The sequence below is a fragment of the Lepisma saccharinum genome, chromosome 13 (genome assembly GCF_977018435.1).
Source record: "Lepisma saccharinum chromosome 13, izLepSacc3.1, whole genome shotgun sequence".
Lineage (NCBI taxonomy): Eukaryota > Metazoa > Arthropoda > Insecta > Zygentoma > Lepismatidae > Lepisma > Lepisma saccharinum.
The window spans coordinates 30,067,332-30,080,844 of record NC_139241.1 but is presented as its reverse complement, the minus strand read 5'-3'; the positions used below and the strand labels follow the sequence as shown (position 1 = coordinate 30,080,844).

Genomic DNA, 13,513 nt, shown 5'->3' with positions numbered 1-13,513 from the left:
CGAAGGTTTTCTTTCATCATCCTGACGTATTACTGATTTCGCACAAGTTAACATACGTTTACAATGACATTGCACTATTCTTAGATATCAAGAAGAATTCAACCAAATGGGATATATATTGAATACTATCACAAAAAAGTGAAACTTAAATCTGCATTGGTGAACGTTATAAAAATTGGCAAGTGCATGCTCCCAACTTCAAATTTACTACAACACTAGTATTGCAATGAAATTAACGCCACTCTCTGTCCTGTCTGTTTAAACTCATGAAAGATGGTCATTAATCTCTCACTGAGTAAGGTTAATGTCCAATATTATGAAATAAAATAATAATAAATACGTAAATATTTTAATATCATATTTACTCGAATCATTCAATCATAAAAGCAAATCACTTTCTTCAAGAATTGACTTTTCTCTGCCAGCCCTGCTGAATTTTCACTTTCCATCTACTGATTTATACGAGGGGTGGCCAGAAAGTAATTTCTAATTAGTAGGGACATTGATTTTTCGCAAACGCGAAAACCGTGAAAAATGTTAATTCCTGCGAAGTTATGTTTAGGAATGTGCAGTGATGTCTGGACACATTTTTCGCCCGTTCGAAATATCGAAATAATGCGAATTTGGCATAAAATGCAAATTGTTGGCATTTTTAGTGATTTTTTTTTTAAAGAAATGTCCTAAAACAATGAAAAATTCCATGAAATCCAACATTCTTTTCTAGGCTATGTTTGTGTACATAGAACATGCAAGTTTTCAAACATTTTACTCAGGAGTAAACTATAGAGTTATATGTACATGAAATAATTCCGACAGCCACATTAAATCATGTATTTCCCACGATTTTTTCAACTTCTATCAAAACCATTTACATCACAGAGCAGGGTTCTAACAGGAGATCGAGTGTGTATCTACTGCCACACTGAAGCCACATCTTCGTATTTGTCGTACGAGATATGTTTTGAATTACCAATCTAAGTGCGCACCATCGGCATTTGTCGAGTGAGTAATAATGGAGCTCAGTCATTAGGGCGTCTGACTACTATGCGAGAGACCCGGGTTTGATCCCCTGCGGTGGAGAACCGGGATGTTTTCCACCTATTCAAACTTCTCCGGCGCCCACCCAGCATCATATGAAGCTGGTAACTTGAGGAAACTTTGAGGGATAAAGGTAGCCAGGAGCGTGGTGCTGATCACATCACCCCTACCTTCAGCCGTGATAGAGAAAGTGTGGGGCCCTAACTCCACACCCCTACTATACACCTTCATGGAAAAGTGCAGGGGAGCACTTTACTTTTACTTCCTCAAAATTCTGTTCCAACATATCAAACTGTCACGAAAATACCATGACCATGTGACCTACAATTTAAAATAATAGTTTAAAACCACAATGGAGTATTACGTTTCGGTATATTTGGCAGATAAATGTTCTAAAACAAAAACACTAATTTTGGGAAACTTAACACTAACAAGTCAAAACAAGATAATGCCAATTTTTGGTGCCATAATATATCGGTATCTGTCACGTGAGATTGATTGATTTACATTTTTTTGGTGCGTCGCCACTTATGGTCATTATGCACCCTTCAATATATACGGGGAAAATTCCATTATCTAAAATCCTTACCTTAAAATCAAAAAAGGGGTATGGAAAATAACTTTCCCAAAATAACTTTCAAGATCAATCTCTAAGGAAGAGGCGTAAGCCATGTGACTTACAATTTGAAACAGTAGTTTAAAACACCATGAAGGTTTAATTTGAGATATTTGCCAGAAAATGCGCAAAAATGAAAATGTGATTTTTGGGACAAATAACACCGTATAGTAAAAAATAAGAAAATACACCAATTTAAAAAAAATAACAAAATATCAAGGTTCCTACCGATTCGGCATACATAAAACAAGAATATCAGTTGTAATTTATTGCATTAGTAACAGTGAGTCCTAACCTAATTTTCGGCATAATCACCACCCTTGCTCTGGTATTTGTCGTAGCATGGCACTAAATTTTGTATGCCCATGGTATACAGGGTGTCTGACAGCAAAGACTGGAACTTTCTCTACCGCAGTGTAGCTGTCAAATCTTTGCCCTGCAAGAAAACTTTTCAGGTGTCTGAGATGAACATCGGTACATTCAAGGCCAGGGCTGTGCAGGGAGTGGTCCAAGATCTCTCACCCGAAGTGATGCAAAGGACCCATGTGTACTCAGCTGTATGGGGTTGTGCACATTCGATTGGCCTTCCGTGAATTGTCTACACCATCGTCTGACCTTACTATCACTCACGACGTCCGGTCTGCACACCTCACACGATTGCTGGTGGCTCTGTGCCAAATTCTGAGCGTGCAAAAATCTGATTACTGCACGTAGGCTACATCGCAGTCGGTGGGAGACTGTATGAGAGCTGCAATCTTTAACCTAGAAAAGTCCTAAAACGGCTGTATTGCAACTGTACCAGATTACAGCTACATGCCACTTCTTCCTGCCTGCATGTGTGTGTGTCTATCTCTGACCACTAGTGCTGCGTATAGGCACCATTGGAGCTTTTTTCAGGATGCCCCTTGTATATGAACTTTCAGAAGCTTTTATTATTAGCGTGTTCCTGTTTTAATGTGTGGTTAGCTAAATCAGGTACCTATACAATGAAATTCTATAAATTCCTTGCGTTCAATTTCTAATACCTACATACCCTTTTCATCAGCATTAATGGTATAACTGCATGTTGTCAGTTTCACAGTACTTCACTTGAATATACTGTACTGAAGCAGAAATCCCATTGATAATGTAAGGAAATATGACACTTTATTTTGTTCGATTCAATTGTTTCACTTATATGCAAGAGTTAAGTTGTTTGCTTTACAGAGAAGAGAGAAGTAGCTTTATGCATTGAAAAATGAGTCCGCACGCATGGTTTTTGCAAGCAGAGGGTTCCAAACCTCAGTGGAAATATCAACATATAATACCGAGAATGTATAAGGAGACTGATAAATTACAAATTGTATTTCTTAATCAATCACTCTTCACTCTTATCTCATTTAGTCGTAACTTTAAAAATAATCAAGTATTTTATTTTAAACTTACAGCGTATGACAAAATTCCGTAATCCTTCCCTAGCTTGTGAATTGTAAAATTCACTATTTTACAGTTTGAATTCAAATCATAGAGAATAGAGAAATTAAGTCAATTTCATAGAAGATAATATTGGCACTTAACAAAACCATACGTGGATCTGTGTGAGTTTATTATTTCCATTTTCAAAAACATCGATTTATTGTAGTTTGTAATTGTCAGGGAAAAATGTAAATTTTGTCCTGGAAAACCTGGAAAAGTCAGGGAATTTCATTTCTGCTTGTTTGTAGCCACCCTGCTGCCACATTTCGTGTTTCACGAAACTTGGCAATCAATATGTGTGAGAAATTGGAGCCCCATCAGGGTGTCTGTTATTGAAGTTGGCAGCTATGACGCAGTTGCTGCTTTCACCAGCTATCAGGGACACCTCAATCCTCTCTTGCAGTGTTAGTGCTATCATTCGTTACCTGCAACAAACAGAAGGCATGGCAATTTTCAGTGTCAATAACTTTTGTACCGTTATACCTATCAGAAAACTAATTACAGCATTGCATTTCTTGGAAAATTATAATGTTTTGATATCCCACATGGCTCCTTGCTATTTGAAAAATTTGACCTCGATCCAATATGGCAGACTTCAAGATGGTGGCCATGTCCTGGAAGCAACCTCACATATGGACCCCTTACCCCGATGGACCCAAGTGAAGTTGGATCTGCCATTACCACATCCCTTTCAGAGAAAACTAGTGTCATGGGACTTTTGAATCACCCTGTACATTATTAAAACATGGTAATTACAAAAAAAATATTATCCCTTACAGTTTATGAGTGCAGTATTGTGAGCGATTTTGTCAGGTTGTCGTGTGCTGAATTTTCTACAGGTTACAAGAGAGACCAAACAATATATCTTCTCTTGTAATTGATTGAAGAATTGACTGGGGGTATCTCGAATTTGTAACAAACCTTATTTTTATGAATTTTCATGAAATGTAACTCTGCTATCGTCTCATTATCAGTGAAAGATGCATCATGTCTTGGATTGCCAATACAATTAACAGAAATAGGTGGGAATAATTGGGTGGGGGGACATCACTTCTTCTGCATGCGAAGCTCAGGTGCACACCCATAGACCCAGACCACCAGCTGCTACTGGCGTATTGGGTAATCAGATGTTCCCATACACTTGCTGAAACATGTTAAATGTTTCCATAGCAGTTTTACCCAGGCACCCACAGAATTTGATGTTTTCTCTTTGTTCCATGTTGAAATCACAATGCACTTTCACGACACATGCCCACATTCACCACCATATGTGTCAATGTTGGTCAAGACCAATGAGTTCTAGATCGATTGTTCATGAGATACCCCTCACTTGTTCACACCATAAAACACTTGCAGAGTGGCACCACCTACTGTGAAAAAAAAATATGAGTCCTGATTTCAAATTGCTGCACTGTGCATATATTTAACAAATCTCATTTTTAGATTACTTTATTTCTGTAATTTCAGAACCGAGAATAACAGCAGTAGTTCTTCATGTGAAACCTATTTGACAGAACCTGGAAACAGAGCCGATGCCATTCCTCCTACATTTGGAGAAGCTGTTGATGATTCAGAAGGAAATGCTGATGCTTTGGATCAAGACATCGAGATTAAAGGAGGAATCACTCAAGACGAAATCCCATGCGATGCAGATAACTCAAGTCCAGGTGGATCCATGAGAGAAATTACTTCAAACTCACTTCATCTAGTTGATTCAGATATAGCGAGCCTTATTGTAGCTGCTGAGAAAATTCAAGAAGAGAGAAATGACAGGTAAGCAATAATTTCATTTAGCAAAGAATAAATATATTAGAACTGTGCCATTAATTTCTGCAACAAATGGTAACAGTTTTAATGTAATATCTAGTGCTTGTCTTACCTGTCAAAGAGCAGGAACACGAAAGGTAACAGAGTACATATAAAAACAAATCTTTACAAGTTCCCTATGTTTCACATTTACACCTGTTTTTAATTTGATTATTATTATTGACAGTGTCACAAGGAAGCAGTTGGCAGTTGGTGAGAAAGTTCACTCACACTCCATCATCTTTGCAGCCTCTTTTGAGGCTCTGCTTATATGTTTAAACAATATTCAGTTGGGTCAACCAGTTATTACAGAACACTGCCACCATTTACGGCACCAGGAAAAAGTGACTGGGCAGACGGGGGGGGGGGGGGGGGGCGAGAAAATATTGTATGAGGGCAGTCACACTAAAATGCACAAAAACACTACATACATATAATATATATAAATATATAATAATAATACTTATTATTATTATTATATTCATGTATGGTGTTTTATGTGTGTCATTTATTCAAAGTGGACATTTACTGCCTAGTTTAGATCCATATGATCCGTTTTAATAAAGGCATTAATTATTTTTTATTAGTAAATTTAATTGTCTCTTGTGGCCTATTTCAATGTTGGAAGACGGGTAGAAAGTGGTCTAAAATAGATTCCCCATTAATTATTTTATAATGCATTGTCTTTCTTGAGATGACAATCATTAAATATGAAAGTTATAAGATAAGAATATAAATGATGAAAGAAACTGTTTCGAAGAGTTTAATTATCTTGCAAAATAAACAAGACGTTGGAAGGACTTAATTTTCTTAAATATTAGAAACAACGAAAGTCACTTAGTTTCGTGCAATTCTCCTGTAGGAGAATTCTGCTACATGTGCTTTGGAGAACACATTGCCCACTTTCGTTTGGTACGTCCAAGACTTGACATCTTCTCAATAGTAAGGACAGCCAAATGAGGCAGCTGGCTTGCGCAAGGCTTTTCAAAGGTTTCAAACATTGAAAACTGGGATTGCTACAGAGAATACAACTAGTGTATGAATGAACCTTGTGAAATGCCAATTTATATTTTCCTAGGATACCGAAGAAATCCATTAGGACTACTTTCGTTCCATCTTCGTAATGCTAAGAATTTTGTGCAAAATCTGTGTTCACTTTCAGGGAAATCATATCACAGGAATAAAAATCTGAAAAAAGTTGCAGTTATCTCATAATTCAATAAATATTCTGACCCTGGTGCACCTCTCACCTTACCACTCCTAAGTATGTTTGTCCTCCACAATTACAGGCATCTATGGCGATCTTGGAAATAAGTTCTTTGATTTTGATATCTGCAAAGAGCAAACCTGCATTTAATGATTGAGGAATGGCAAATCCTAAAAAGCATTCTTTTACCTGCCCACGATACAAATATCTGTCTTGTTCCTTTCTCGTACTGTCTTTTGTATCATCTGACATCAATGCGTATACTTTCGCCTCTTCCACTTTCTGGCTTATTTTGCTGAGAATAAGTGTGGACATTACGCAGATTAATTTGTTTTTAATCAAATTTTAAGTGTAATGTGCATTTTAAGGTTCAAGTTCAATCCATTTCCGAATAATATCATCTCATTTTGAAAATATATTCAAGAGTTCCAATAAAATCCCTCAGACTCATCATCTTGAAAAGCAAGTCCCTGAATAGTAAGAAAGTGCGATGCATTCACAACAGCGACGTGTATTGTCAGTTTTCTTGAATCACCTCTGTATGTCTTTCACTAATTAGTGTTGTCACTAACAATCCACTATTAGAATAATTTTTCCATACTACAGATGATAATTCAGGTACTCACATTTTCCGCGAAGCTGTTTTAAGTTATTTTCTATTTATTTCGGTAACCACTGCCACCATCCTCTTTGGAATTTGTTGTGTTGTTGCTTGGTGCGTTTCTGCTGTTTCTTCCTAAATTTCCACTATTTGTGCTGTTGTCGTCTGTATGTCTGTATATGTGTTGTCTGCTGTTCACCGGTGTTAGTTGCTGTAGTAAGGGAAGCCAGGCATGGTGTGCCTGACCACTATCTATGTTGAGTTCATGGTTGTAGTACATGATGGCATGCGTTTCTTTGATTTTTGTGTCTATGAGAGTGTGTGCTTTGTATTTGACATGTACTTTTTCAAGTCGGGTGGTGGGTTGGGCCGTTTTTGCATTTGATAGGTGCTGCTGAATTCTCTTGCTGGCGGGCCTGATGGATCTGCTGATGTAATGAGCCTTACACTCACATTCAGCATCATAGACACCTGGGTTGTCGAGGGGGGAGAGGAAGTATTGTTTATGTTCGTTTAGTTGGTCATTTGGTCAGCTATTTTGGAGGTTGGTTTGTGTGCTATTTGGATGTTTTGTGGTCCTCAGAATGTTTGTGATGTTTTAAAACCATCTACATTTAACGCTTTTTTTTTTTCAGTTCTTATGACTGGTTAAAACTTAGGTTAATTGCGATGATTACAGAACATAAATGAATGAGAAATTGCCTATGCCCAGCTCGGCACTGGAATCCTGAATGAGAGTGGTATTATAAACAGGAAAACTGATATCATGCAGAATACACCACTTAGAAAAGATGAAAATCGTCATACTCTTAGAAATGAACTCTCTTAGTATACGATATTTCATTAATGTCCCCCTGCCCACTCTGGCATCATCACTGAGTGTGTTGGATCATTTGTTATCGAAAAGTTTGTGACATTGCTTGAAATGGAAAGTTTCATTTTTATGAGAAGTCCGCAATCTGAAAGATTTTTCCTCCAGATTGGGGTCTAAGGGGTAACCTTTCACGTAGTACACCCAATTGTCAACCTCACTTCCGCATAGTACACCCTGGACTGTATTTTGCAGACGAACGATGCTCTGGCAACTGGCACTATGGCCAGTATAATTTTGTGTGTGTTGTCCTGTCTTTGTCCTTGTGTGTGCTGAGCGCCATTTTACAGCCTCAGCTTTTAACCAAAGTCAGAATATTTTAATATTTTAGTTACAACATAATGTTAGAGTGATGTTATTTGTTATGGTAAGGGGCTGGACCCCATATAAAGTGACGGGTGCAAAATAGCATAAGTGCTGATGCAACCAAAATTTTAAATTCAAATTCAAATTCAAGTTTTGGTAAAAAGTCATTTCCTTCTTGAACAAATGGTCCTTATTTTGGCCTCTCAATATTTTAATATTTTAGTAACTCGACACTGCAATTATGCTATTTCGGGTGCAAAATAGCCTAAGTGCTGATACACCCAAAATTTTAAATTCAATTTCAAATTTTTCTCCAGATTTTTGAGTTATTGTCACTTTCTGGAGTGATGTGCCACAACAGTCTCTCTTCATGAGGGTAAGGAAGGATTCTCTGTGCATAGCAACTACTACATTTGGTCATTTCGTGTCAAATTGATCAATTTCAGAAAAGTTTCCTGATTGTAGTTTTTGGTTTGGATGAAATTTGTTATGATGGTTGTCATGTCTGGAAGGCTGGTATTCTAAATACAGTGAAACTTTGATTTAAAATTTTCAGGGGACCAAGGTGGAAAATCATAAAATGCGGGAAAGTGTGAAATAGAAGAAAATTTATTTCATTTTGCTATGGTGGGACCAGTGAGACTGAGCGTATAATATGGAAAATGTAAATTTGGGTGTCATTTTATTAGGTTTTCCTGAGGAGTAGTTCTAGAATTAAAGCCTCTGGAAGAGTGTGGAAAATGAAATCCAAATCTGAGAAATGAGCCTTGTGGTTAACTTTGGAAACATTGATCTCAGCCTGGTGAATTTTACACATAAATAAACTTCAACTCAAGGAACACGCACATTGTATCAAGATTATCCTCAGCTTGTTTAATTAGCAAATAAAAATAATCCAGAATGTACCTTAAAAAGTATTTTGTGTCAAAAAATGCATATTTTTTTGCCTGGAGTTACAATTGATCCACCCAGGAAGGTGGCAGTGGCACTAATTTCTTCTAGTAACCTTGGTGTGGATCAATGCAAACAATTTTGCCTTTGCATCTATCATACAATCCATGTTACGTGACGATGAAGATAAAATAAATTGAACAATTACTAGAAAATGGTGGATTTGCACACACTATATCATCAGACCTTCCCCGGTGTGTCAAAATCCCAACTTGTTTTTTGCGAGGCAGTAATGTACAGTAAATTGGTAGAATCATATATTTATAAAAGTGATCATTTTTTGTAACAACCACAAAACTGGGTTTTAACCTTGCAAATATCACTAACCAACAACAAATATCACTAACCAACAACCAATTTGCCACTGAAATGAAAATAGAAAATTCATGCTAAAAAAAAGTTCCAGGTGTGACCACTCTCAAAGTTCTGGGTGTGACCTATCTGAATACCTCATTAATTAACTCCATTTAATACCATATTACTCACGTAATACTTTAACTGAACAATATCAAAGGGGAAAATAACCTCCTCAACTCATAAATTTTAACAATAACCAAATTTATTTGTGAAAATTACAAATTTATTGATCATTGCTTATATTCAAATTCTTAATGTAAAAGACAACCTTTATCACATTTTCCACTTCTCTTTGTTAATCTGAGTTCTTAAAGCCAGTCAAGCCGGACCCTGTAGCCGACTGGTTAGCACATCGCGCTGCGACACCAAGGGTCCCGGGTTCGAATCCGGCTCAGGCTTGGTTGTTTGTGAATGTCCATTCATCAATTTCATCATTTCATCACTCATCCCCATCTTCGCAAATTAGCCAAGAAGCACAACACGTGAAGTAAAATAAACTAAATCAATCTATCAATCAATTAAAGCAATTCAAGGACATGTAAATAGGAAATTAGTAACTATTTAGTGTCCCGCACTAAGTTCAAGCTAAAGTTTAAGTTTTAATGCTGTTTAAATAGTATTTGGACTAATTTTACTTTTTCACTGGATTATCATGGATTGGCCCAATACATATTGCTATAGTGTCAACAACTATTGCATGTCTCTCATAAACAGTCAATTTTAAATTGTCATTCTTACTTTTGTTTTTCTGCAGCTCAAAATCTACAATAATTGGTTGTTTTCATTTCAGGGCCAAAAATTTCATTTAAATTTGTTGTCTAGTGTAATCACTAAAAAGGAAGTAAAGCATTATTTACAGTTGTTCACACATGCAAAAGCACATACACTCACAGAAACAAACAAACAAATAAAAGTTGAAACAACTACCTCCAAAGTGAAGGCACATTGCAGTGGTTGGATCCCACTTTAAGTTGTAGGTCAAGTTCCGATTAGCATATCTGTGCAGAAAGTGAACCTAAATCAACAATTCAATCAATCAATCAATCAAACCTCCGAAGTTCCACATGATGTGCAGCTATTTTATGTGTTCAGTACGTTGCACCTTGTGCTGCTGAACACAAAGTAGATGGTACTATGTTGACTCATACATGAACAGGAGGAAAGCTCTCAGTCACATCAACCTATCTTTTTTATATTGATTCAAATACTGTTATAGGAAAAAAAGGATAAACTAAAATATGTTCATAACACACATTTAATAGAAAATACAAGAAAACTTTCTATCATTGAAATAATAGGTAGTAATTATGTAGACATTTAGAATAAATGTTAAGCCTTCTGACAAAACACTTTAAAATGAAATCAAGATTTATTTGTATCTTCTAAAAATTAACATTTGGTAGAAATTATCTGCCATACTTCTTGCAGACTTTGGGGGGGGGGGGGCATAGGTAGTATACAATAACTATTCAGCACAAAACAATATTCCTATGCACTTCATGTAATACGCTTGTATTTCATATATCACTGATAGTTTTTTTTCATGCAATATTCTACATAATTTTTAAAACGGAACTTCACTTGAAGTAAGACTTGAAGCTTTCCTGGCCACGAATGATGAATAGATTTTCTCGGGCTATCGACCAGGTGAGATGTGGAAAATATTCCAAGCTTTCGAGAGCTAACATCACTCTCATCTTCAGGGTTGAAGTGCAGTGCTGAGCGTCAACCAGGTGTGTATACGTTTGTGAAAGGGGGATCTCGGTGAAGATGGCAGACCAATCGGGTGGCGTGTCTACTGCGTAAGTTCCTTCCAGAATTTAGATGTGGTGTTCATAAAATACCATTCTTCTTTATAAGTTCTTTTGATTGAACGGCATGAAAACTGTGGTCCGAAAAAGATCCTAACCCAGAGGGACTGGAGACGAGTGTCACGTCTTGTGAATGACAATCGGTTTCAAAGCAGACAGGAATTGTTGCAGTCAGTGAATGAAGGTCAATCCAAACCGATTTCCGAGCGAACATTTTGACGAGAACTATCTGCCATGGACATATGGAGTCGGGTACCTCGAAAAAGGCTTTGCTCACAGCGACACATAAAGTTGCATGTCTGACATGGGCCTGACAACACCGAACTTGGACAGTGGCAGACTGGAGGCATGTAATGTGGTCTTATGAATCACGATTTTGCCTCTTTTCAAATGACGCAAGGCATCGAGTGCACCGATGATCAAATGAAGCATTTCAACCTTAGTGTGTGGAGGGTGTAGTTCAGGCATGGGGTGGTTCTGTGATATTTTGGTTTTTTTTTTCTTACTATGAACTGGGCCCACTCGTTCAGGTGACCGTGAACATGAACCAGTATGTTTATTTGAACATTCTCACTGATCAGGTGCTTTCCTTCCGTCAACATCTTCATGATGAGCATGCTTTGGACACCCCCATTTACCAAGATGACAACTGCCGTCTTCACAGGGCAGCACGCGTATGTGAGTAGTTTGATAATATATCTTTTCAAATTTTATAATTGAGCATCCTCCTTGTGATGATGTCATAATAACGAAGAAGCTATTAGAAATGACAATGTATTGTACTTTTATACCAACCAATGTAGAATCGAGAAGCACAGATTGAAACCAGACACCCTATTTTTAGGGGTCTGGGTCGACGACTATTTATTTCTGTTTCACGTTTATATGCATTGTCTGTCGTGTGTGTGTCAATATTTAATAATGTGCAACATATCCATGCTAATGATGTTCGGGCGACATGAACCACAGCCAGGATTATCCTCCGCGGTGGTTTCTCTCCATGTTTCTGAGTTTTCATACAATTCGGTGTCTTAATGCAAGATATCCAGGAATGTGCTCGTCGCATTTCCATTATATTTCCTTAATGCGTGACATGCTAACAAAGTTTTGCTGACTGGGACTATAGAATAAGCACCTATTGTGTTTTCTGTTCCACGTTTAATTTTGATGTAATGTACACACTACTTTCTATGGCAGGAGTAACATTTACAACACAGAGTATGAGGTGGCCAAACACACCAGTGCCCCAAAGTTTCCTCAAAATCCCCCTCACAATTTCCACACAGGTTCAATTCAGGGTCTATTTTGGCTCATCATCCCTTCCCCCCACTTCCGATGAAAAAAATTCGGCAAATCCCAAGGGTGTGGGAAAAACGAAGTAGCAGGTAGACATGCAGGGTGAGGGCCTGGGAGGGAATGAAGTGAATGAAATAAGATAAATAAGGAGATTTAAGTATGGAGATATGAGAAAGAGAGAAATAGTGATGTAAGGGAGAAAGGTAGTGAGGAAGAAAAAGGGAATCCAGACAAAGAAACACAAGATAAAGAGAGAAAGTAAGTGATAACTTTAAATACAATGGAGCGAGATAAACAGAGAAAGCAAGACAGCAAAATCTACTAAGAACAGGGAGTCCTGAGTTTTCGACGAGTCCATTTCAGAATTTCTTTTGCATCCACACCAGTGGTTTCTCTAGCAGAAGGGGTCCTTTCTCTACACAGCAGCTGGAGCTAATTTTGGAATAGTTGTCCTCTGGCACCTCTGGCAGTGAAAATTATTGACTCCCTGGAACGTGGAAGCAGGACCACCACCGAAAGGGAGGGAGGTAGCTTTTGAAATGCTTCCTGCCCGCTGATGCGTGAAGGACCTAATCTTCAGTTTCTCTAAACTGTGTGTGGCTGGAAAGTGGCCAGTGAAGTAAGAAGAGGACTCTGTCAAAGTAATCGAAACGCAAGGGAATAGAAAATAAATTAACAGCAATGATGTCACATATTGGTTCCAACTTTTGTAACTTTTTTTTGTAAGGTGAAAAAGAGACGTGAAAGTGCCGAAAATTGTGTTGGTTTCCTTGCCAGCAGGGTTAACAAAATTTGTGTTTTATCAAAAGAAACAAAACAAACAGGTTTTTTTTGTTTTAAACAGTGTTTTGGACAATAACCAAAAAAACATGTTTAAAACAAATAAAACGTTTAAAACATAATGCCAAGAAGACTTATTTTCAAAGAATAATAATTAATAATGAATCTGTTAACATCCAAGGATGTACCTACTGTGTTCCTATTATAAAATATACGCTTGACTAACTTCTTAAAATACACATTTATGTGAGTCTTAAATCTCGCATGTAGGCTGTTCAAGAAGCTTCAACTAATCCACAGTTGCCAGGCCCCAGTGAGTCCACGTAGTAGCTACTCTGATTTTTGTATATATACATTTCATCGTGAATGCAACTCAAATTTTGACATTAACAACAATTTCACATTTTGCAATGTGTTA

The 13,513-nt window shown here is 37.3% G+C and overlaps 1 protein-coding gene across 2 annotated transcripts in view; it reads left to right on the top strand.

Moving 5' to 3' along the window:
* Positions 1-13,513, top strand: part of LOC145997223 (uncharacterized) — a 59,307-nt gene that overhangs the window by 35,982 nt on the left and 9,812 nt on the right. For both annotated transcript variants that reach the window (XM_083134001.1, XM_083134003.1), the window contains exon 3: positions 4,577-4,882. In XM_083134001.1, coding sequence (XP_082990127.1) covers positions 4,577-4,882 — 306 coding nt within the window. The remainder of the gene's footprint in view (positions 1-4,576; positions 4,883-13,513) is intronic.